The sequence below is a fragment of the Melanaphis sacchari genome, unplaced genomic scaffold (genome assembly GCF_002803265.2).
Source record: "Melanaphis sacchari strain LSU unplaced genomic scaffold, SCAv2.0 Contig10_pilon_pilon, whole genome shotgun sequence".
NCBI lineage: Eukaryota > Metazoa > Arthropoda > Insecta > Hemiptera > Aphididae > Melanaphis > Melanaphis sacchari.
The window spans coordinates 1,299,271-1,326,046 of NW_020270420.1; the positions used below are offsets into that span (position 1 = coordinate 1,299,271).

The 26,776-nt window shown below is 24.4% G+C and overlaps 2 protein-coding genes across 5 annotated transcripts; one reads left to right on the forward strand and one right to left on the reverse strand.

Annotated features, from left to right (window-relative positions):
• Positions 1 to 258: 258 nt before the first annotated feature.
• On the reverse strand, positions 259 to 19,951 carry LOC112603685. 3 transcript variants are annotated; one of them, XM_025352376.1, is made up of 14 exons: positions 19,723 to 19,951; positions 15,607 to 15,813; positions 11,593 to 11,718; positions 11,353 to 11,523; positions 10,938 to 11,141; positions 10,589 to 10,873; positions 9,752 to 10,523; positions 8,529 to 8,661; positions 5,309 to 5,660; positions 3,303 to 4,746; positions 2,957 to 3,233; positions 2,668 to 2,894; positions 1,499 to 1,731; positions 259 to 1,432 (listed from the first exon to the last, which is right to left on the reverse strand). In XM_025352376.1, exons 2-14 carry the CDS (start codon positions 15,766 to 15,768, stop codon positions 326 to 328), a joined length of 5,493 nt encoding a protein of 1,830 aa, XP_025208161.1. In that variant the 5' UTR covers positions 15,769 to 15,813; positions 19,723 to 19,951; the 3' UTR covers positions 259 to 325. The 3 variants fall into 3 exon arrangements, with proteins under 3 accessions (XP_025208161.1, XP_025208159.1, XP_025208160.1); XM_025352374.1 differs by having other exon boundaries at positions 8,529 to 8,673; XM_025352375.1 differs by lacking the exon at positions 19,723 to 19,951 and adding an exon at positions 19,332 to 19,669 and having other exon boundaries at positions 8,529 to 8,673.
• A 3,188-nt stretch (positions 19,952 to 23,139) lies between these two features.
• Positions 23,140 to 26,626, forward strand: LOC112603647 (ras-related protein Rab-30). Of its 2 annotated transcripts, XR_003115173.1 has the most exons (6): positions 23,140 to 23,651; positions 24,045 to 24,128; positions 24,776 to 24,959; positions 25,030 to 25,181; positions 26,129 to 26,383; positions 26,456 to 26,626. XR_003115173.1 is itself a non-coding variant. In XM_025352335.1 (5 exons), the coding sequence occupies exons 1-5, from the start codon at positions 23,565 to 23,567 to the stop codon at positions 26,225 to 26,227; spliced, it is 606 nt and encodes a 201-aa protein (XP_025208120.1). In that variant the 5' UTR covers positions 23,140 to 23,564; the 3' UTR covers positions 26,228 to 26,626. The 2 variants fall into 2 exon arrangements, 1 of the variants encoding a protein (XP_025208120.1); XM_025352335.1 differs by having other exon boundaries at positions 26,129 to 26,626.
• The last annotated feature ends 150 nt before the right edge of the window (positions 26,627 to 26,776 follow it).

Below are 26,776 nucleotides of genomic sequence, written 5' to 3' on the forward strand. Positions count from 1 at the left end.
AAATTATTTATGAATTGACCAAAAATCTCAAGTATTTTATCCAGTAAATTAATAGTTAGGAAACATTTTTAAAAATGAGATTAAAATCAATATTATAAAATAATAATTTATTTTCGGTAAAAAAAATCAACAATGTGAACAACTTAATCAAATATTTTATATTATTATTATAATATACAAACAAATGCTCTTTATATTATATTTATAAATATATAAATAATATATATCACATTTTAAGCACATACATTTAAACAGGTATATATTATATACAACTAAAATATTATTTTATAGGTTAATCATTCACAACATAAACCATATATTTTTTTTACATAATTGAACATAATCCAGACATTTCTTTGCCTTTATTAACTATTGGATATTCCTTAAGTTTTTTTGCATTGTGCATCAGTCTCGGTTTCATATCCCTTTGTATTTTTGGAGCCACTACTGTTTCCAATTCAAGTCCTGGTGGTGGGGGTTGACCGGGTTCGATTTCCCCAAACGTCTGCGTGAAATCTGTTGGTGACTGAGGTTCAATAAGTGTGTTTTCAGTAAGAACAGTTGGTTTTACAACAGGTGTAATTTTTTGACTTATGTTAATCTTGATTGTCCCCATTGAGGGAGCAACTGGAACATTCCATTCAGTGTCAGTATTTCCATCAATGGAACATGTCATAGTAGATACAGGGGATGGAGATTTAGGTTTAATTTCTTCAGGTATACTTTCTTGAGCGATTGGGGTGGATGATGAATCGTTGATATTCTCGACAATAGGTTCATCTATTAATTTAGGTGATAAAACTTCAGTCACTTGAATAATCTCCATGGTATCAGGAATTTCCAAATCTTCAAAATTCTCTGTCTTCACGTTTTCTTCACTCTGTGGTTCCTGAGAAACCAGTTCAGTTTGGTTTACATTTTCATCTGTAATTTGTTCTACATTTTCTTGTACTTTAATAATTGATTCTGTTTCCGCTTCTATACTTGCTTCTGTTTTCATACTTGTTTCTGTTTCCATATTTGTTTCTGTTTTCATACTTGTTTCTGTTTCCATAACTGTTGTATTTGTTTCCATAACTGTTGTTTCTGTTTCCATAACTGTTGTTTCTGTTTCCATAGCTGTTGTTTCTGTTTCCATAGCTGTTGTTTCTGTTTTTATAACAGTTTCTTTAAGTGGAACAACTTCTTTTTCTGTAATTACTTCTTTATTTTCAATTGGCTCTAATATTTCTTTTTTTATTAATTGATCTTTTCCAACTACGAGTTTTTCTTCTCTTTTCAATTTTAATTCTTCATTTTCTTCATCTTTGATTTTTATATCATCTGTCAATAGCGGTTGTTGTTCATCTTTAATTTCATTTTTTAGGTTTTCCAATTTTTTAGCTTCTTCAATAGCTCGATTTCTCTTACGAATTTTTTCCTCTCGAGTTTTCTAAAAAAAATAAACAGTTATATAAATTTATAATAAAAAAACGAGAATCGATTATTTTTAACTTACAATCATATCATCATGACACATTGGATGATAAAGTCGTTTATCCTTTTCAACACAATTCTTCAATTGCCATTCTTCATCTTTTTCATTATAAAATTGTTCAAACTGATCATGACACAAATAACAGGCAGCTAATTCACTATTTTCACCAGCTGGAACACAAGGAACATTCTCTTCTTCTAATTTTTCATCTTCTTTAGCACCTTGTTCAGCTTGTATATCAAACCAACTAGCAGCTAAAATTGGTATAAAAATTGTTATATGAATTGAAAAAAAAAACTTACAGTATGAAAATTAATCAAAATTACTATATTTAGAATGTTATTAACTAACAGTTCCAAAATAATTATAATAATAAACATTTTTTTAGATGTAATAATTTAATAATATTTTAAAACAAAACATTACAAAATTAAGCCCATTGTTCTCAATCACCGGGTCGCAACTTTCAAGTGTCACATAGTACCACAATGATGATCTATGTTGTTTTTATTTTATATTTTAATGTTGTTTGTAATATTTTTTAGTCATAATTACCTAAATATATTAACATTCATTTAGATAATATGTTAGTATGTGAAAAAAAAGGTTAAAAACTATTGAATTTATCAATAATAAAATAAGTGCATTCAATTTAATTAATTATAAACAATTTACACAGAAAATATATATTTTCTATATCAGAACTGGCCAGGCACTTTGGTTTAGGTCATAAGCTTATAACGTGGCTTGTGTTTTTTGTAACTAATAAGAATTTATTTTTATATGAAAACAAAATATATGTATAAATAATATTTATTAAGTTATAATATACATATATAGTGTTTTTGACTTCATACTATATTTTTTTTATACAATATATAAAAATAAATGTATTTTTTTGTTCTTAATTAATGACTAAATCAACCTAAATTTTGCATTCTACACATTTTGCCACATTTAATATCTTATCTTATTAATGGTAGTTGAACTTTATTTCCTACTCTGGCTCTTTACACATTTTTCATTAAATTATACCTATATAGTTTATGTGTTATATTCTATTATTAAAGTTATTAATTATTATCATTAAAAATATATAAAAATTATAAACTTTTATACTAGAAATATAATTTTTTTTCGAAGACTATGAATAAATAAATCTTATATTTAAGAATATATCAATTTATCACCTCTAGTAGTTTCATCTTCTTGTTCTTCATATTTACACCAGTCACTAGTATCATAATACCATTTCCTAGATTGGACAGTTTTGCTTGCCATTTTTTCACGCCTGTTTTGTCTAAAATGCCAATCTAAATGACTACTATACTTAATGGTAAACTCAGCTGTGAAACGAATTCCACAAGAACTGCACTGAATTCCTGTATATAAATTGTGAATTAATCCAGGCTGTTTTCTGAAATAAGACCAAGTATGTTTATAATAAAAGTAAAGTAATTAAAAAATTATAGTACTAACTGTTTTAATGATGAAGGATCTGAAAAATCAACAGGTTTTATTGTTAAATTTTCTGCCTCTTTCTCTTTTTTTTTTTGTTTCGATTGGACAACTTCTTTTGGTTTGTCCTTTGGTACAATTCCACTGTCTACTAACTTCTTAAATAATTCATTAATATCCATTTCACTAGGTAAGACAGGAGGTACTATAGGAGCAGACACTGTAGGTGGTACATAAGAACTAGTAACACTTTCTAATTTTTGAGCAACATTAGGAAGTAGGGGTACTGTTGCTGTGTCTGAAAATATATAAATCAAATTAAATATACAATGGTTTAAGACAATTTTAATATTATAAAAACTCTTACTTGGTGCTAAAGAATAAGAAGAAGAGAATGATTGTACAGGAAGTTGATTAATATCATCATTTGGGGTTATTGTAGTCATTTCAAAACCGGAGAAATTAGGTGGCATAGGCGGAGCAGGTATTGGTGGTAAAGATTCAGTAGAAGAATCTTCAGTTAGTACAACACCCATCATTTGAGAAATAGCAGCATAACCAGGTCTAATATTTGGTGGTAATCCTGTAAATCTTAGGTAATGCTTATTGCCTCTTACAACAATTGCTTGTGGTGGTCCATTATAGTTGACTTTGAATGGTTGGTCATTAATCATAGCCCTCATCAAACCATCAATAAAACGAAAAATAAGTGCTGTGTTTCCTACATCAATACGCTGTGGTTTAGCATCTAAATAGACAGGTACGGTGTAAGAGTTATCAATAATAATAGCGATACGCCCAGCAACTAAATCTTGTCGCTTTGTGTTTCCTATATTAACTGAAGGAGGAGGGCCTTCAAGTTTAATAGATCTTTTGACACCACCAAGATCTGTAAAGATTGGAGAGCCACCAAAAAAACATTCATAAAAATTGCCATCTAAATAAAGTTCTCGAGTCGGTGCACCTAACCGTACTCTATGAGGTTGACCATCCAATAAAAATTCTCTGTCAGGACTATTGAAATGGCACAAGACTGGGAATAGATCATCAAATATAATATTTTTTGGAGGTCCTTGAAAGTATATCTCTCTAGGATCATCCCACGAAACAAAAGTAATTGCCGTTGGACCATAAAATCGTACTTCTCTTGATACACCATCGATATTAATAGTTTTAGTAGCATCATGAGCAATCATATCCAATATTACAGGATCTGAAGGAGGAATAACAGGAACTGTCCAATCAGGAGAAGAAGATGCAAATGGAGCAGTTGGTCTTGGCACTTCATACATTGGTGGTGGAACGAGAGATCTTGTTGAATGAGAATAATTTGGACGAGGTCCTCTAGACCAAGGGTCAATTCTATTTTGAGAGAATCTAGACCCATTTTCTGGTCTTGAATTCCAACTTTTATTATTTCTCCAAGTACGAGTTTTAGAGTTTTCTTTTTCATTACGCTTGAATGTTGTTTTACGTCTTTTATATACAGCTCTATCTTCAGAATCTGATTTCTTATTAATTCTTTTTGATTCTTCTGAACCAGTGGAACAACTTTTTGAAGAACCATCGCTATCACTTCCACTGACATCACTAGGTTTTTTGTTAATGTTCCAAGAGCTAATCCCAGGACTGTTTTCATCAACAGATTTTTCAATAACAGTTACTGATTCTACTAAGGTAGATTTTAAATCAGTACCATTGCCATTCACTGGTAGAGAAATTTTAGGGATAATAAATTCTTTTAACTTAGTGTTAGTATCTTCTGTATTATTGACTTCTTCTAATTTTTCCACTTCGGTCATTTCAATTACCTTTAATAATAGAATAAATAATATTTAAAAATTCTACAAATACACACAATGAATTGTTTATCAATAAAAATATATTAACACATTTGCTAAAGCTCAAATTGTATACACATACCAAAAAAGGCGCTGGCCATATTAAAATCTATTTAAAATAAATGTAAAAATGATGTTTTAAGGTAGGGTGACCATACATCCCATTTAAAACAGGATTGTCCCTTTTTGATTATTATGTCTCCTCCCAACAAACTCCTAATGGGATGTTCTTTATCCCATTTTTAAAAGATGGTATTGTTTTAATCTTATTATTTCTATGTTTTTAAATAATGTTTGTAAAAAAAATATCTATGTATTAAAAAAATATGAAATAATTTTAAAAAGAGCAACAAATTATCATCATTATTATTTTATTATTTTAATAAATTATAACTTAAATGTAATTGGAAAAAATAAAAAATTATCATATTAATAAAAAATTGTTTGTCCTATTTTTTATTTTTATAAAAATGGTCACCCTACCTTAAGGCATCATCCCGTAGCAAACATGTTAAAATGAAATTATTCTTACCTGACACATAATCTTTTGATACTCGTCAAAAGATATACTTCCTGCATTTAAAGCTTCTTCAGCTTGTCTCAGAATGTGATTTTTATTATTATGTTTAGGTTTAGCTCTCATATCTACATCCATTGTATCATTGTTGTCTACTAATTTTTCATTTAATTCACAAGAAATTTTTTTTGTAGGAGACTTGTATGGTGTTTTAAATGTATCTGGTTTTATTTCCTTATATTTTGCCCAAGATTTACCAATCTCAGGCGGATTAGGTGTTTCAGATATTTGTGGTGGAGGTGGTGGTGTAGGTACAATAGGCGGAGCAGATAATGTACGTAAATCTACATCTTCAGCACCAAAGAGCCTGGAAATAATTTTTATTGATATTAAAATAAATATTAAACTAGTTAAAGCGTACATGAACATTATACATAAACAGAAACTTATCATTTAAATCTATAACAAAAATGATTTAAAACTAAAACAGGAATTAAAGTTTTTAAAAACTTAATAACCAACTTTCATAGTATTATTTAGTACAAATGTATGGCATATCTGATGAACATGATAAGATTTCTGTTTGAATCTCTATTTATAATTAAAATAAATCCCAAAACTAACGGTTTTCCATCTAAATTTAACAAATTCCCACTATCTTACAATTAAATTATTTCATAGATAAGATTTTAAATACACAGTACCCAATTATTTATCATAGGAATTTAACTACCTAAACAAAATGAACAATATTGATATCACATTAAACATGTTTAACTTAAAAAAAAAAAAACAATGACATGTTAAAAAATTAAAAAATGATTTTCTTAAAAATATGTATTAGTAGGAGCAGTAACAAGTAAATTTTCAAATTATCAAAATTAGAATACAAATGTAAAACAAATATACACATGTAATATTAAGCTACAAATTTTTTTTAGAAATATTATGTAATTATGTAAATATATTTGTTTTAATATGACATTATGAGAATTTAGATATAGATAATTACATAAATTAAATTTTTTAATTATGACTTTCATAATTTATTACGATATAATAATTTAATATGAAACAATATAAATATTTAAAAAAAATTAATTAAGCACACTAAAAATTATTGAAAAGTTGTAAATAAATTATCAGTATCAAGTATATGTTAATGTATGGAATACTACACAAAAATACTTATTATTTACTACTATTTTATACATAAATGCAATTTTTTTTAAACCTATACAGTTGCTAGGTAAAATAAATACATTAAAATTATTTTATAAAAATAACTAGTTAATCACAAAGTATTTAAGAATTCCAGACAATGAATTTTTGATTTACCACTGGACTAATACCAGTTAAATACATACATTTTATGTTAAATAAATCACATTGAATGAAAAATTTATCGTTAATATTTTATTGTTTTCAAATATCATATATTTATCATTTATATTCATTCGCAGGAAATATTTAACATTTTGGAAGTTTACTTCTTGAAATATATGGGAATAGATTGGCAAAACGAATATTGCTATGTACTAATTTTAACATTAAATGCTTAATAAAAATATATACCATGTTTTCACTAATTTAGGGAACATTGAATTTCTCATCCAAATTAAATTGGAATGAATCGAAATTTTTTTAATATACACATTTATGGATGAATTTCAAAATTTTAATCATTTGGTATGCGCATGCTCAATAAAAATATTAATTTTTTTAAAGTAATTTTGATGCATCAACTATGGTTTTAAATTAAATATTGACTGAATAAAAGTATATTTATTTTTAATAAATAAATACATAAAAAGATTCATTTAAGTGCATAAAATCATTTATTATTAGTTAGTTTTTGAATTTTTTTACATATTATGAGTATACTATACATATTGTACATTTGTTTATTAAATAGTCTTTAAAACAGTTATTTTATAATTATATAACTTATTAAATAAATTGCTCAAAGTTTCCTCCATTATTATCTATGCATAATTGAAATCGTTGTAGACATCCTTTATTGGTTGCTGACATTATTTGACTTTCAGTTATGTTATTACACAATACATGCAACCACGATATTGTTTTTTTAAATCTGTAAGACTGACTGGTGGATCTTGTTTTTAAATTTGCCATAAAAAAAAATCAAGTGGAGTAATATCTAGAGATTTTGCTGGTTATTGAATGGGTCTTATTTATAATATGAATATAAAAAATACGTAAAAAATTTAAAAATTAATCAATAATAAATAGTTATAAATGATTTTATGCAGTTAAATGAATAGTAAAAATGTATTTATTTATTAAAAAGGAAATGGCTTTTATTAAGTCAATTTTTAATTTAGAACCATAGTTGATGCATCAATATTACTTTAAAAAATTAGGCCTATCCAAATATGATGTTCAAAATAGGAATTGCTATTAAAAAAAAAAAAATTATTGCGCATGCGCATATCAAAATGATAAAAATTTATCTATAAATGTGTATTTATAAATCACTAGCTTGTAAAAAAAAATTTGATTTATTCCAAATTCATCAAGCCGAGAAATTCAATGTTCCCTAAATTAGTGAACACACGGTATATACTTAACAATTTGATATCAAAATAATTATTAAAAAAAATACAAATTTATAACAAGATTCCAAACAAACCTATAAAAATAAGATAAATGTAAAATATAGGATATAAAACAAATGTTTTTCAGTATTGTTAATTAAATACAAATGTACTTTATAACAATTGAAATCTATGAGTATAACACAGAAGTTTTTTTAAATACTAGAGAGTGAAGATAAATGGATAAGACTAACTGTTTATACATTAACTTAGTAATGATTTTTAAAATTTAACAATTGTCATTAATTGAATACAATATAATATTGTTTATAGATAAAAACACTTTGAAATCAGCTTAATTTATACTTTAGATTGTATAAAACAGGATAATTTTTTTAAAACTAATTTTGAAAAATATGATATTCAAAACAAAAACATTTTACATTGTGAGCCAATGTTTTGAAAAAAAATATTAGGAATGTAATACTATGTATTAAAAAATGGATAAATGATTCATAGATAATATGTATACACAATACATTATATACAAAGAATATTTTATATGAATAAAAATATGTGCTATATAATTTTATTCAAGCTAATTATGAAAACTATCGACTTACATTTTATTTTAAATTATTGAATAAATATAAATTAAAAAAATTAAAGGAACTTACTCATCAATGATTTCTGATTTGCTCTTTTTTGGTACAGGTTCAATATCATCAGTTTTGATCGAATCGGATGTCCTCTTCACAGTTGGGACTTTAATTCTTAGGTCAATGTCATTTTGTTGTTTGAGAATAATGTCTGCAAGAATACCTTTAATTTTCATAAAAGTTGAAATATGTACCTCGAACTCAAGTCTGATTTAGAAAATTATTTATAAATAATTTGTGTAAATAAAAGTAAAAAGAAACAGTAACTCTTCGTAGGTAGTTGATTCTGAAGACAATTATGTTAGTTAACTTTAAATTTGATTATGATTATAATCACTAATCGCATTCTAATTATTATAGTAAGCATTGTTGTTGTTGTTGTTTTTTTTTTTTTTTTTAATGCCTGTTTCCATGTTTATATTTTTATGGAAAATTATAAGAATGTTGTATTTTTTACAATCCAAAATCAACTTACTGTCAAATACAATAAATTAAATATAAAACTTTTCATTTTAACCTCAATAATATTTTTTTACAATTCTAACAAATTTGAAGTACCTTTTAAATCAAGATTTCAGATATAGGTAAAAATATAATATTTACTTATAAAGAAAATAAAGGTAGCCACTAAGAATGTGAACCTTTTAAAATAAATACACTATAATAGGAGCAATAGCGTTATTGTTCCATTAAGAATCTATAACACATAGAAATATATAATATAAAAACTAAATAACTATAAATATATAAATTATTAACAAATCATGTTTTAAATTAACTTATTATTAATTTATAATACAATGTAAAATATAGAATTTCAACAATTTGGTTGATTTATTAAATAATAAGATTAAAATCATGTCTGTACGCAGATAAAAAAATATCCAATACTATTAATACATTTTCCATTAGTAAATAAAAACATTTTTTGTTTGTCTTATATTACAACCAATAACCTGTATTTTATTAATAGTAAAACAAAATATTAGTCTTTAATGCATGAGAAAATGCAATTTGTATAAATATATAGCATAATAAAAAAGAATAACAATATCTACAAATACGTTGACTGATGAGTAGTAAAATCATTCATATACAAGATAATAGGACTTTGTGGAAAGGTAAAATTGTTTTCATTTTACTATGGCGAAAAAAGGCATCCAATTTATTTAAAAATAACAACAAATCGCCAACAGTGATTTTTATAATAAAATATAACTGATCAGACATTATAATCTTACTTTGATTGGATATTACGGCATGTGTGTCTGAATCATTTTTCATTTCTAATGGTAGTGTAGCAGCAGTTGATGGATCAGGTGATTTCTTCATTGTTTGCATATACATACGAAGACGTTTTAAAGAATCAGAATCTTCTAGAGAGTCAGTTTTTTCTAGGTCAGAATTAATATTTTCAGCATTTTTGATATCAGCTTCATTAACTGCTCCAGTTATTAAGTCTTTTTCTTTAGAAACATTTATATCATTAACTTCATGACTAGGAAGATTAATATCATTTTTAGGTTCATCTTTGAACAATTTATCTTCAATCTTTGGCAGAATTGAACATTTCACAGTCAATGTTTCATCCTGTTCATCAACTTTTATATGTGATGATATGTTCTTTTTCTTTAAGTCCAGTTCTTTAAAATTTTTTTTATCATCTCTTCTTTTGTGATATTTTTCATCTTTTAAACTTCTATCTTTGCGGTCAATTTTTTTATGTGTCTTTCTTGAAAGTTCTTTTTTAGAAGGCGAACAGCTTGGACTTCTTTCTTTTCTTTTTGAATCACGGTGTTTACTATTGTCTCTTTTGGGTTTATCAAGTTTTTTATCATCTTTATTTTTAAAAATTGGTTGTTTAACATCATTAATTAGTGAAGGAGATGGCTTTATAGCAGTTTCAACTTTTCTTAAGCGTGGATCGCGGTTAAGAGTTTGTAATAATTGTGTACTGACTGGGTTGATTTTGGCAATTTGTTGATTAACATTGCATATTGGACTGGAAACAACCTTTAAAAAATTAAGTTAATTTATTAAATTATAATATATTAACTAAATAATTAATTAAAAATTACCATTTCTGTATTTTGTTGTTGCTGTACAAATGGTTGTGGAGGATTTTTAAATGGTTGTTGAACAGAAGGTAAAGATGTTGGTTGAAATTTTTTAGAAGGTGAAACAATAACTTTGATTGGCATTGAAGGTGACTCAGAACCAACGGAAGACATGTCCATAGTTTTAACTGGATTCTCAGTTACTCTTCGAGGATTTTCAGATGGCTGAATTTTTGCATATACTTCTTCGTTTGAAGGTGAAATACCCACTGTCGAAGATGATGTACTTGCAGCATTAATAGCATTCTGTAATTTTTTTTTTAAATAAATAATAGCTTTAAAGTAAATACAAAATATAAAATTTATTTACTTTTGATAGATTTATTTTATTCATTGATCGTTTTTTTTGAATTTCAATTTGATTTTTGGTTTGCAATAATTCTAATTCCAATTTTTTTTGCTGTAGCTCAAGTAGTTCTTTTTGTTTCTTAATGAATTTTTCCCGTAACGATACTTCATCTATATCATTAGGTACAACTGGTTGTACAGGTTTTGGTGTTTCAGTATGATTAACCTGAAAAACTAAAATATGCTTAATACTGACAATGATATTTCTATCAAACCAGGTTTACATAGTGTATGAATCACTATCAGAATAATTTACATCTTATTACTAAATTATAAAATAAAATAAAAACAATAGCTTTGAATATTTCACATTTTAAAAATAAATTGTAATTCACACCATGTAAACCACCAGGCAATAAAAAATAAAAATTATATACATTATTTAAAAATTTTGGATTAACATGAATGTTTGGTGGAGCAGCACTTAGAGGCCAATTTTTATCAATTGAATGAATCATTACATCAAGAGCATGAAGTTTTGTAGGAGAAACAACATCATTCCATGTAGAACGTAATTTATACATATTTCCTCTAGTTTTTTCATCAACCTAAGATAAAGCAGATAATATAGAAAACATTGTACTTAGTAAGTTAATAATATATAATAAAATATTTACTTTAATGAAAGTGCTAGCAAAAAGTTTCTCAATATTTTGAACGAAAAGTGGTGTATATGGATGTCCAACGTTTTTCATGACTGAGTCAATTAAGTAAAGCACTGGTAACTTGCTGTCAGCCTGCACCTGAATATAATTAATATTAAATGAAAGTTTAAAAACAAACCTGAACAATGGTTTCATCCTTGCGGTCCTCCACACTCTTCCAGAGTATCTTCTAGAATTCTCCATTATGTGCAGACAAAGGAAACCATTATTGATCTCAATAAATATAACACTTGTTATTTTTAATTTTGATCATATATTTATAAAGTATGTTAATTGTTTTTATTCTATTTAATTTTTTTTTATAAAAAATTAGATAGTTTACAATGAACAAAGTACTATAACTACAATATACATTAAAAATATTATTTGTACCCTAATGTTCCCTAATAACATCAAAAATATGTTATATACCAAGGTTAGATATTTTATCAATTTAATTAAGGTACCAAAGAAAAGTATAATATACTATTATTTATAGATACTACTATTGTTGTTAAAATTGTATGAACAATAATAATAATAATAATAATAATAAAATGTATTTTAATAAAATTGTGATGTTATTTAGGACTAATCACGAGTAAAAATACAGTAATTAAACAAGTCAAGATGAATTCCCTTGTTTTTTGTAAAGCTATATTATTTAAATTTATTAAACCAACTAGAATCTCTAGGTTTCTACATGATTAATACTAAGAAAACTCGAGACCTCACTTAAATACACTTAACATTATACTAAATGTATGTATATTAAAATACAAATAAGACAATTGAAAAATGTTATAATTTTAATAAATTGATTATATAAAATTAACATGTTAAAAATATTTACGATTGTACTAATATATGTATGGGATAGTTTGACAATGAATATTTAAAAAATATTGTTTAATTTATTTGAAAAATAAACTGCAAATATACAAATAATAATTGTGTCAATAAGAATATAAATTGAATAAAATTCTTATTTTCTTATAATAAAAAATAATTTGATGAAAAATAATACTTCAATTTAATTATTACAATAAAAATAATATAAATATTATTTATTGTATTAATAACAATCTTCAAAATAATATATGAATTCAAAACATTGTACAAGTTTTTGTTTACAGCAATTTCGGTTAGTAAAATATTTTATTTTTTTTTTAAATCAATATACATGATACATATATATTTAAGACTAAGTGGCTTGATATTTATCAAGTATAAATAGTCTAACAACAATTGTTTTAAAATGTAATATTTATAAAAATTATTTTTATTTTAATAATAGTGTTAAAAGATTGGGTTATAAACTTATAAATTGAACGTAATCATACCATGCATAATTTAATTTTTACTTAATAACTTTAAATATTGTAATAAAGTTGAGTTCTCAAGGCTATATAATTTGTATCATAGAAGAAGGAAATTCTACAGTATCTATTTCTTGGTTGATATATTAATGGGAAAATTTGTTTCAACTGAGGTAATATTAATGTGAATTCATTTCATTTGGAGATAATATTTAGTTTTATCAAATTTTTACTACATTAAAAAAATAGAAGTAAAAGAAAATAAATCTCCACAATATTAAAATTTTAAATGGTTGTTAATAATCAGAAAATTAATAAGACATATAACAACTTTTACTAATTACAGCAAGATAAATATTATTTTTGTACTAGTGTTGTAAGCGACTTGATAATACTTAGAAGATATATACATCAATTGGTGTTTTTACAAAATAAATATCTTACATACAATGCATTTAAGATTTTTTATAATTATACATCTATCAACAGTGGCAAATTAAAGAGGGGCTTAAGAGGCCCAGGCACCTTTTGATAGTTGTTTGTAAGGTCTAAAATCAAATCCCAAATATTTTGTTTACAAAATTATATGATATAATATAGCATAAAAAATTTTTCCTTTCACAAAAAACAAAATAAAATCCTAGATCTATAGAGAGAGACGCTAACTAAATTTGATCTTTATACAGTTATTAACTATAAAATAATTTAGATTTAATTTTTTTATGAGTATAATATACCATTTATATATAACTTGATAAAGTATGTTTCAATACTCTATATAAAATAGTTTCATTCACCAACTCAATTAAAATGTATTATAACTGTAAATAATGTTTAATTTATAGGTAAAAAAAAATTATTAAAATACTGACATCATTTTTTTTTTTTTTATAAGGATTATAATAATTATGTCAATTGATCACATTTAAAAAATAATAACATTGCATATTATGCTGCATTACTATATATTAGAAATACGTCATACTTTATTAAAAAAAAACACATTCATATTTTTTAAGACTTGTACCGGACTTAACTAAAAATTATTACTGGTAACCATACTGTACAACACTAGTACCACGTTTTTATGAAACAAATAATATAATCATTTATTATTAAAGAAAAAAAAACAATTCATATATTATATAATTAGCAACTTAAATTTTAACTATTTTAAATTAAATATATAGATTATTCCAATAGTAATGTATGTCGTTAAATATTAGGTGGTAGAACTTTCGAGGTTAACGAAGAATTAATAAATGTCTATATAAGTGTTTGTATACATTTTAAAAATAAAAGTAAATATCTACTTAGACTATAAGACTTATTTCTGTAAAGTAGTATTTCAAAAAGTGTGTAAAATTCACAACACCTAATGATTCTAATTTTTTTTTACTAATTAGGCATTAGTTAGAAATTATAATCAATGCTTTAAATAATGAAAAAATATGGCTTATTAATAAAACAAACAAATTTAATGTATGTACAAAAAAGACACTTGTTGAAGCAAATTATAAAACACAATATGTTATTTAACATAATATTATATAATACCACATCAAATAGTTTAAAAAATAACTTTTACTGCACTAAAACCACCTACAGCGCAACTTTATTCATGAGAGATTAAATAATGACCTTTATTTATGTTCTTCATTTTTCAACTACATTTTAATATCTGTATTAATTAGACAAACTTCAAGAATATAATTAAACCCATAGATTGAAACTGTGAGGTGTTCAATTTAATGTTTATTCCATATTAAATGAACACAATATATCCGCAATCAAAATTAGTTACGATCACTGGTTTTTGATACCTACCTCTATGTTTTACTACTAATTGCAGTAAATAACATAAAGGTGAAACTTCAAATTTTAAATGTTACCATCTCATTTAACCAAATTCAAACAGATCCATTATTTTCTGTATAACTTTGAAGTGGTCAAACTTGAAGTCTTCTGGAGTTAGATTATCTTCATACACAAATAAGATAAAGTATTTTTTTTTTTTTTTTAAATGATTATCTTTTCAGCTTAGTGAAATTTTGTATTTTTACCAATATATTATGTAATTGAGTATAGGTGTCACAGATGTAAAGCAAATGTTAAAGAAACATTTTTAATCAATTTTTAGATTTTATTTACACTTTCAAAAAATTATATTAAATACAGCACTAGTATTTTTGTTTCATTTACAATACACATTTGCTAATAAACCTATTATTTAAAAAAATTTATTTTTCATATTCTTACTGAGTTTTTCAAAAATGTATTAACCAGATATTAAATAAAAAGAAAAAAGAAAAAAAGAGGACCAAAAAGGACGTAAACCATATTTAGTCACATCATATATTTTTATTTCATGTTGTTTAAATATTGTAAATATTCACATATATTTTGTACTTTAACTAAATATATGTCATCATAACCAGAGGGATGATTTCAGCAATCATTATCCAAAATCTACAATTTAAGCAATCTGAATTTATTAATGTAGATATTGGATATTCTACTACAAATAAAATATTTCCAATAATATTACATTTAAATTATATTAGGTAGGATCAATATACTTAAGAGCAAGGAATTTGGGTTCATAATGTAATGAACATCCCTCTGTTATGACTTTAAAATATTCATTACTATTATAAAGTTTAAAAACCTTATGCAGTTGTCTTTCAATACACTGTACAATGATTGGCGCATAAGCTGAATTCTCTTCAGCCAGCATGGTCAACATGTTAATCAAAGGCTTGCTATTGATGTTGAGGTCGGCCAAGGCATTAAAATATTCTTCTGCTACTTCTTTTTCCTTTGCAGTCATTGTCGATTTTGTTTGTCCAGATTAAAAGTTTCAATACTTTCACCACTAAAACATAAAATATATATAAACGATTATTTTAAAAAGTAATTAACATAAACATAGAAACTAGAATGACTCATTCACGTGTTTTTAATTTTAAATAATTTCATAAGTTTTGGACAATAGCTCAATAGTTATATTAACAGTTGTTATTTATTACTTTGATAATTTTGATTTGTCAAGTAAGCATATCATTTTAAAATTATGTATTAATAATAATGTTTTAAGATACAATGTTTACAAAAACAATATTTTATCCATGTTAATAAGAAATTAATAAATAAAAAAATATTGAAATAAATTTGGTATTTTTCTATATTTGATATATCACATATTTTAACAAAAATGATATAAATGTTATTATTTATTACAATATAATATGTTAACAAAGGAAAAACTCAATGTCAATAATAAACTGTATAATTATCAAAAATATTTATAATTAAAACTATTTTACATCTATAACTAATTTTGAAAAGATTAATATCATGGATTATTACTTCATGTGTCATTATTATTTCAAATCCCAGAAATATAAGCCTGAAATATAGAAATATAATGACAATATTAAATACCTATTGAATTATCAGCTATTTATATTTTTTAAAACTAATATTTATAAAAACATATAATAGTTTTTATTAATTTAATTATTTTTATTGGCCATTAAGTTTGATATTTTTAAATGCAGTACATTGATATTAAAAATTATAAAATTGCCCAATGCAACAATTTTTCATCTTTCTGTTATTCACTATAATAAATAATACCTATATTTCATTATAATTAAATTATTTTATATATACCAAGTGATTATATTTTTAACAACAACTCATCATTTTAATCAAAATAATGTTTAAACATAATTTTAAGTACTCAATTATTAACAGTACATTTTACTATACCATTAAAACAAAACAAGTTATTACCATGGTTTTTTTTAAATAATAGTTTATATATTTTATTTTATATTATAATATAAAGTTTTTACTAAAACTGATTAAATACTTGAATAATAATAAGAATAAAATACTAAATTCAATAGATAGATTTAACATACTATAAAAAGAGATAGTTTTTCTCATATTGATTACCACTATAAGATTATAAAAATTAAATAGGAAAAATAATTTTAAGAAAACTTTAAGATACCTATACCTTAATACCCAAATTGTAATTCTTAAGAAAATAAATATGAAGTTGAAAAAACTTAATTAGGCTTTCTTTAGTTATTTCTACAAGTAACAAACTAAAGTACTGTTAAGATTATTTTGTTACAACATTTTAAGTAGCTTTCACTCATATCAGTGAAAATTAAAATATAACATAATACCACAGAATAAATAAATTATACCTAAATATAAAATCAGTGATGAAACTGAGATTTAAAATTTAAGTCACTGATTATTTTTTATTCAATTAAGTGTATTATACTAAACACTTTCAGATTATAGCTCCAGTATATAGTGTATTATTATGTTAACTTATGATGATATAAAATAAAAAATGTATTTTTCAATTTAAATCAGGAAATTTTTTTTATTAAATTAAACTAAATTTAAATTTACTGTTATAAGATTGTCATTTATACAAGCAAAATATTAATAGTTAATAAGAACTTTTTTTTCATTGAATAATAGATTTATAAGCCATAAAAAAATGAATTAGTAGATCCTGCCAATATCCAAATAGATATTTAAATCTTAAGAGTGAAAAACATGTTATGAATGACAAAAAGATAGTTTTGTAATTCCTACATTATCATTAGGTATAAACTCAACATTCAAAAAATAATTTTGTAAGCGTTAAAAACTTTTACTTAGTAATAAATAACTAACTTTTATTTCCTCATTGCTTTCATAAATTTTTGAATTGTAAAAATGATTTTTTAAATTTAAACAGCTCCTCTGATTTAAGATGATAGGACAGACATTTTTAATTTGAATGAATCAAAGAAATGAGGATAAATAATAATTCTATTTATATGGCTTGATTGAATGCTAGTCATAAAATGTAAATGTTAATGGTCTAATTTGAATAATTAATTAAAAATTTATCAAAATATTGACTAAGACAATAACAGTAATGGTACCCTATTGGTATTAGTATTATCATTAAGCAGAAAGTAGATAGATACCACATAAAGCTATATAATATCAATTTATATGTAATAATTTTGTTTATAATGATACCATAGGAAATATTTAAAGATTTATTAGATTAGAAATTGTTTAATAAATACAAGACAATATAATTCTGTGTCGGATAATATTGCTTATTAGATTTCAATTGACAATGAAAATTTGCAATTGCAAGCTTAACAATAACCTAAAGTCCACAAACGTTATTTTATTGTTTAAAATATGTATAATTAAATATTAATTAATAATTACTTAATAGTTATTAGTTATAATTATGTTATAGTGTTTGTCAATTGATTAACTAAAAGAATATTTAAATTTTATAGGAACTAGAAAATTAGAAAATTTATCATAATGAATTAACTACATTTCAAAAAATGCAAGCGCTTTAACATTTCACATGACCTAAATTTGTTTATATGTCAAATATTAACATATAGATCTGATGAAATAAATTATCAAATAAAAAAAAAAAAAAATGTTTTGGATCTGTACTACAATTTTTGTTTAAGATAGTATATTATAATAAACACTTTATAATATTAATTTCAATTAACACAAATAAAAAAAAAAAAGTTTAAAATTAAACCAATTGAATTGACAAATTATACACAACTTAACCCAAGAATAAGTGATCATTTTCAAAGCAAATCTAATTTACAAGCATTAAAATGATTTATCTTAGTATAACCTCAAATGAATTGATCATAATAAGTAATTACTTTAAATAGACATTTTAACAATAATTCTTGCTACACTAGTTAGTAGCATCTATCTGATACAATATCTTTACATGCATAATATTATGCAATTATAAAATAATTATTGATTCAAGATATATTCAAATATAAAAAACACAAAAATTACACATGTAAGGAAAAAATGAATAGGTACAGTAAACAGGTACCTAAACAAATATGTTAAAATATTTTTATTTTTATTTATATACATAAATAATACCTATTGATATAATTAATAAAAATGGTAAAAGCAAAAATATTAATCTTCTAAAAAAATATTTATTTCAAAAATAATTTAAACTATAAAATTAGGGTTAATGCATGATATGTATAATATGGAGGAAATTTTAACAACTTAAAAATACTGTTTATCTTATAAAACATAATTTTGGGATTAAGTTTAAGTTGTAAACACACTCTAAACAATTAATGAGTCCCTTCTCAATCTAACATAATAGTATTGATAATTATATGGTTATTGATATTTCAGTAATAACTATTCAATAAAATAACACAAACCAATGATGAGACAACAGATGGTAAATTTCAATATGGTTTTAATAATTTCATCAAAACAAACTTAGCGGTAAGTACTAGAGCATGTCAAGAAAATAAAAACGAATTATCAAACACAATTACATACCATAGACAATTTAAGTGTGATCTCTAAAACACTCATCACTCGTAAGATTGTGAACGATGAATGTTCTCTCGACATCCCGAGGACGACGATATTAGACAAAACCGAAACTATATGACAAACTACTATGGCAACAAAATACGGATTACCATCGAAACGGAATAAAAAAAACAAACGGAAAACGTATGAAACGGTGTCCGCTTTTAGAAAAATCGGGCGAGATTGCGGGTGAACAATATATGGCACACACCGTCATGGCTGCCGCCTAGACGCTCAGTTTTCGGACGATAACAAAGTCCAACTCTCAAGCCATTAGCGTGTAATCGAATTCTAAATGTTGTAATATAATATATTGTTGAACATACAGAAATATAATAATTATGAATCCACTCACCAAAATGCGATGACACGGCGATCGGGTGATGAGTCGTCGGTCCGTCAAATCCTTGAAGCTCGAACGTATCAGCGCCTCAGCAGTTGTGGCGATCGTCTCTCATAGTTGCACTCTAACACCGTCACACTCTCACATCCAACGCCCGTCGTTCACTGCTTGGGACTTGGGAGGGGAATAAAATATCGATATTTTGAACTAAAATATTCGATGTTTAACATCGATAGTTAGGTTTCGATATTATACATCGATATGAAACCTTTACCGATGTTAACTTACTTATTTTAATTTTTAACATTTTTCAGTTGCTAACATAATAAAATATGGGTATAATTTTAATTTAATATAATTGTGGTTAAAAAGAACAAATCAAGATGTCAAATTATTCTCTGTACCTTGATTATACAGTGTTATTGTCATAACAGAAATATTATAATAGGATTGTATTTTATTAAAATCTACTATAAATATAGAAATTAATTAAAATGATCATGTCCCAATTTCCACTAACTGCTATTGCTATAGGGTTATAAGGGTTTACGACTTTTACGGATGTTATTTAATGTTTATATCTATGATTATAATATATTCAAACATTTCAAACTATTACATTGTATAAAGCTATATACAAATTACAAACTACAAATAATAATTAAATACTGACATTTTCATACACGATAAACGCTTGAACGTAAACACACAGACTAAATTACTATTTACCTTGTGAGAATCTTTAGAGTATTGTAATTAAACATAAAAAACAAATATCTATACAATTAAATAATTAATAAATTGGTTTATTCAGCATTTCAAAACATAATATCTAAACCTAAATCAAAAGTTTGTAAATATTTCTTATTAAATTGGACACTTATAAAAGTAACTACAAATAAACAAAAAATGTATGTACATTTTTAGTATTAATTTTAAAATTAATATTAATCTTTGAAATGTAAAATTCACCTCACCTTCTTATCTTTATTCAATAATATATCAGATGTATCCTAACCCCCTTAAAAATTTAAAATTTAGAAGAAAAAAATTTATTTTCCACTCAATTTAAAAAAACATTTTTGATCTTAGGTACTAAAAATCTGTTAATATATATTAAAAAGTTTTGAAAATGTTTTAATGTGTTAATTATCTAGGCTATAAGTTCACATTATACTCCTAGAATCAAATCTGATACTAAAAACAGAATTGATGATCAAGAGCTACAAATTAAAGAAACTACAAACAATTCTAACATATTGCCCTTTGTTGTATCTTTCACAGCCATCACAGTCTTTAAGTAAAAGTACCTCTAGTATTACTAGAGATTTCATAAAGCTGATTACTTTGGAATGGTCACTTGATTAAGTATCCAATTTTTCAAGTAAGCATTTTTTATAACTGAAAAATTTGTATTTTAAAATTTAAATACATTTAATTGGTATTAGATAGAAACACATTAAAATTATTGAAAGGTTTGTGTATTATTTGTAAAGATAATCATCTATTTTCAGTCATTGAAGACATAGGAATATAAGATTTGTAAACCTTATGAAGGAAGTTTTATCTTTGTAGAAAAAACCTACAGAGCTATATTATTGTATCATCAAACTTAAAATGTTTTTTTTTTTTTTTTAAAGAAGTTGATGACATAGCTACAAATATTGGGTCTAAAAGCTTTCATGAAGTTTTATCCATTCTTCAAAATTATATTCTACTGCGTTAGATATCTTGAATTATCAAAGTCTCTTTCACCTAATTAGTGTTCTCATGAACTATTAAATATATTAAATTTATAAGATACTAAAATTTAAGATTTTGGCTGTAGTGACGGGTAATGCAACAATGATGAAAGCAATTGGAAAACATTTTTCAAAAACAAGCATTTGTGATAGTTTACTCAGCTTATAAAAGGATCTGTAAAAAAAGATGTATGCTTACTTGATTTGATTAATGATTAGTATAGTGAGAAATATTGTGAGATTGATAAAAATCAGTTTGAACACTGTGAATGAGTTAAGGCATTTACAAGAAAAAGATGGGAAATAATTAAAAAAAAATAAATATTTTAGATGTTATTACATCATTTACATGATTGAATTCTGTTTATCATATGTGTTAATGGTTTTTAGAACTAAATAAAGTAGTTACAAATTGTATTAAAACGTTAAAATACTTCTATGTTGAGTGGCCAAGACATTGAAAATATTAAAGAAGTGATAGATGTTTTAGAAATTTCATGACAAAAATGTGCAAAATAAGTTTGGTTATTTCTATTATATATTTAATCAACAGTAATTAAAATATTATTTTATCAACTTATAGAGTTGGAGAAAAATTAAAATGTTCTCCAACTTATAAGATGAATAAGTTATTTGAATTTATTGAAAATAATTATTTATTTTCTGAGTATATTTAATCCAAGATTAAACATTTTAAAGATGCTCCTCTTGCACTATTATTATAACATTAAAAACTTATAAACTGTTTAATCATGAGTATAAAATGTTCAACAGCAGAACAAAATCATTTAACTGATTTTTTTTTTAAATATCGATGTTATTCTAAACACATCGAGTTCTTCACTTAGATTTTTGTTTAATTTACCGACATTGCGCCATCGATATTTTAAAAAAGATAAATCGATACATCGATGTTTAGCAAACAATTGCCATCTTAACGGCCGTTATTCTAAAAAGACAGCGACAAAATAATAATATATAAATTATAAATCTATTCAATGTAACAATCAGTTAATTTTAGTATACTTAATTTTCGGCGAATTGAGTAGTAGAACGCTATGCGCAAATACCTAGGTTGCGAAGTAGAATGTCTTTTTCGTATTTTCGTACGTATTATTGAATAATTTACACAAGATGGCGGACGATCACCCGATGTTTTACGTGCGTGCGCACGCGCACGGTAGCTTACCCCGTTGACGTTCAGTAGGACGTGTATGGTTCGAGGAGTCTAGAGGTGTTACCAACATTCCGGTCACATTCTCTGCGTTCGTAATCAGTAATCGTAAAATACCGAAGTGTGTAAAATACAAAGATCTTTACTACATCATTTACTATAATATGGTCTGTGGTATATCACTACATCATACTCGGTTTCCGATTGGTGGACATTAACAAATCACCTCGGCCATAAGAAAATGTGTTATACGTCGACGCAGTAACTACACCTGTTTTAGTATATAATAATAATAGTAGGTAATAGGTAGTAAATGTGTATGTTGTGTAGTACTTATATATATAATATATTTGTATGGTGGGGACGGTTGAGTGTGCGTGGGAGTTTACAAGCGATAACGCAATGTTATGTTCGCTTTTGCCTTTTTATCAATTTACATGTTCTTATCAACACGTAGTTAATGATGATTATTATTATTATTGTTATAAGATAATATAATATAATATATATATAAAATATTATAAATAGTAAATACCTGTATAGTGTATAAATATTATGTGAATATTAGCACATACACACACGCCCGCACGAACATTTTAAACACACGCATAAATTATACATACATGTAATAATAATAATAATAAAAAAAACCATTTACCTCTTTTAACTACAATTTCTATTGTTTGAACTACGTTCATGACTAATTAGTGATACCGTTAGTCTTATTTCCGTTTTACATAACTTTTAAGTGCACTCGAATACCATATACGATGATCAAATAAAGTTAATAGGTTATTTGTTTTTCAGAAATCCTTTAATATAAATTTCTGATATTTGTTATGTTGAAAACTGACCGAATGTTTAGTGTAAACCGTTGAAAAAATAAACTGCTTTTTATTATTTTTTTATATTTTTATGATTCTTTAGTATTTTGTGCAATGGAAGATTATAAATTTTTATTTAAAGTAGTACTAGTTGGTAATGCAGGTGTCGGCAAAACTTGTTTGGTTCGTCGATTTACACAGGTATGTATGGCTCTGTATTGAAATAATAATGACATTTTGACAATTATATAATTAAATTTCCTCCGTGTTTCAGTTAAATAATTTATATTAGTTTATTAATTTAAAATAAACTTTTTGTAATTCTGATATTGCTTATATTTTAACTATTTTAATTCAAATTGCTATCTAAGTAAAAATAAAGAACTTTGATTTCTAAAGATAGTTAAAATTCAAGTTAAAATCTTAAATATCTCATAATTTAAATTGATTTAAAGTACTACTAATGCAATTACACTGTTTATTAAAATGTATGTAATTACTAATTAGGTACTATTTTTATTTTATTCTCATTAATATTTTGCTAAAACCAAACTAGAAAAATTAAAATGTGTGTTGATATCTGTTTATGTTTAGGGGATGTTTCCTCCAGGTCAAGGTGCAACAATAGGTGTGGATTTTATGATAAAAACAATTGAAATAGACAATGAAAAAGTCAAAGTAATGCACAAAGTTATTTATTTGTATTAATTTAGTATAATTATCACAATTGTATAATATAAAAGCATATCTGTTGTAATTTATGTTTATATTTTGTAATAAGGGATTTTACTTAAAAGAAAAATTATAATTAAAAACATGATGAACTGAAAATAATATTATGATTAAATTCTGCTTGTGTCAACATATCTTTTTTCATTGATTCACTAAACAATAATTAGTTTAAGAACATTATACTATTTGGAAATTTTAAAAAATTGAAGTCATCCCAATAGAGGGTTATTATGATAATTATGTATATATTTTTATCAGACAACAAAATTGTGATTAAAAACAACATATGTTAGGTGTTTTAGAACTTATAAAATTGCCAAATGTCTTAAACCCAGTATATGATTTATCTAAGAAAAGTTCTGACTTTCTGGGACCCAATTTTTTAATTTTTATCTGTTAATTAAATTATTTTGTTAACTTTTCATGTTTAATATACGCCCATGGTTTATTTCTGAATATTTAAGAAAATTAATGAGCTCGTTGACTAAATGTAATTTATTTTCCTAATTGTAACTGTGGAGCACTAAAATTACTTTTATCATTAAGAAATAATCTTTTCTTTAACTAATATGTTACTATTTTTATTTTATTAGCTTCAAATTTGGGATACAGCAGGACAAGAAAGATTCCGTTCTATTACCCAAAGTTATTATCGATCTGCACATGCTTTAATATTAATTTACGATATAACATCTCAGCCAACATTTGATTGCCTTAATGATTGGCTTCGTGAAATCGATGAATATGCAAATAATAGAGTATTAAGAGTTTTAGTTGGTAAATATCACATTTTATAGATTATTTATTAAGTATATATTAAGTCAAGTTTTAAACTTTGATATACTAGGTAACAAAATAGACAAAGAAGACCGTGAAATTCCTTCTCATGTTGGTCAAGATTTTGCTCAAAGGCATGATATGCGCTATTTAGAAACATCAGCAAAACAAGCAGACAACGTAGAAAAATTATTTATTCAAATTGCTTCAGAATTGATGGAGGTAAAAAATATATTCTGTACATTTATTAATTTCATAAATATACTTTTTTAAATTTTAACTGCTAAAAATAACAATGAATATTTGTCTATAATAAACCATTAATTAGTATATCATTATTAATACTTATTTAATAAATTATAATAATTATAAAAATAAGCTGAATAACCTATGTTTCTAAATTTTAAACCCTAATAATATTACATATCATTTTTAAGACTTGATTGACATGATTTTTTTAAATATTTCAGTCTAGGTAGGATTTAATTATAATTGCAATTGTGATGATAATATTACCTACTAAAACTGCATTTGATTGTGTTTCTAATATTTTTTTTTACGTGTAAACTAATAAAAAATCAAAATATGATATATTTTCAATTATTGAAAAGCATTATCATACACAGTCTTTTTAATAACTACTTATGTTCACACAATGCATCATTGTATAACTTATATATTTTAGAGATATCTCAGAATCTATTGTGATATTTAAAATGAAAGAAAGCATGTTAAAGATATTTTTGGTCATATTACTTAATTTTGAATCAATATAATTATCAATATGTTTAGAATCATCTTAATTCCTTAGATATATATAAAATTGATGATAATTTAAAGTATTATAAACGATATAATAACCACAAAAAAGTCAAATTTTTATATTTTATTATTATATCATACTTTATTTGACATTCACTCTAATTAAAAATCCAAATTAATATTCATTGTAATTTTATTTTGAATTGAAGATAATTTTATATCATTTATTGAACTGAAATAATTGCCATTGATAAAATAATGACCTTTTACAATACTTTAATATGGATTTGTTTATATTGGAGGTTTGATGGTAGTTATAATTGAAAAAAATAGAAACTGTTATAATTATTACTATTTTAATTTGAAAATAACATAATATATTTTAAATATTTTAACTTTTGCTATAGCAAGCTAAATCCAAAGGAATATCTTCAGACAGTCCACAGTCTTTACCATTCAACACTAGAACATCTAAATCTATCAATGATTACTGTTGTAATCGTTGAAACCATAATAATCAGTATTTATTATTATTGTCATTGATATTTAACTGAGCTTATCACAGGGTAAATTGTAATCAAACTAATACTTTACCTAAAATCAATCCAATAATAATATTTTCAACAAATAAAAGTTACCTAACAGTAACATGATGAGCAAAAGTAATTAGTATTATAGTTTTAATTTTAACTCCAATTCAAGTTAATATTTTTATGTTTCATGGTTGTATAAAGTATCGTCATACAAATTAAATGTATGTGCATCCAAAAGAAATGTGCTCAAATATAATATGATCATCAAATAATTTATCCTATCAACCCTACTAATCAGTATTTTGATCAAAATTAATTGTGTTTTTTTTTTTTTACAACCTAGTTGTATTTTTCAAGTACCTATTATTATAAAACCATATTTATTAATATTAATTAATATTTATTAAAAATCTTTTAGGACTTTTAATGTTTTATGTAACTCATTGTTTATTTTAGTTTTTAATAATTCATTTAAAATCTGTTTGATTAAAGTGTTAGCTTTAATTATATATTATAATTGTT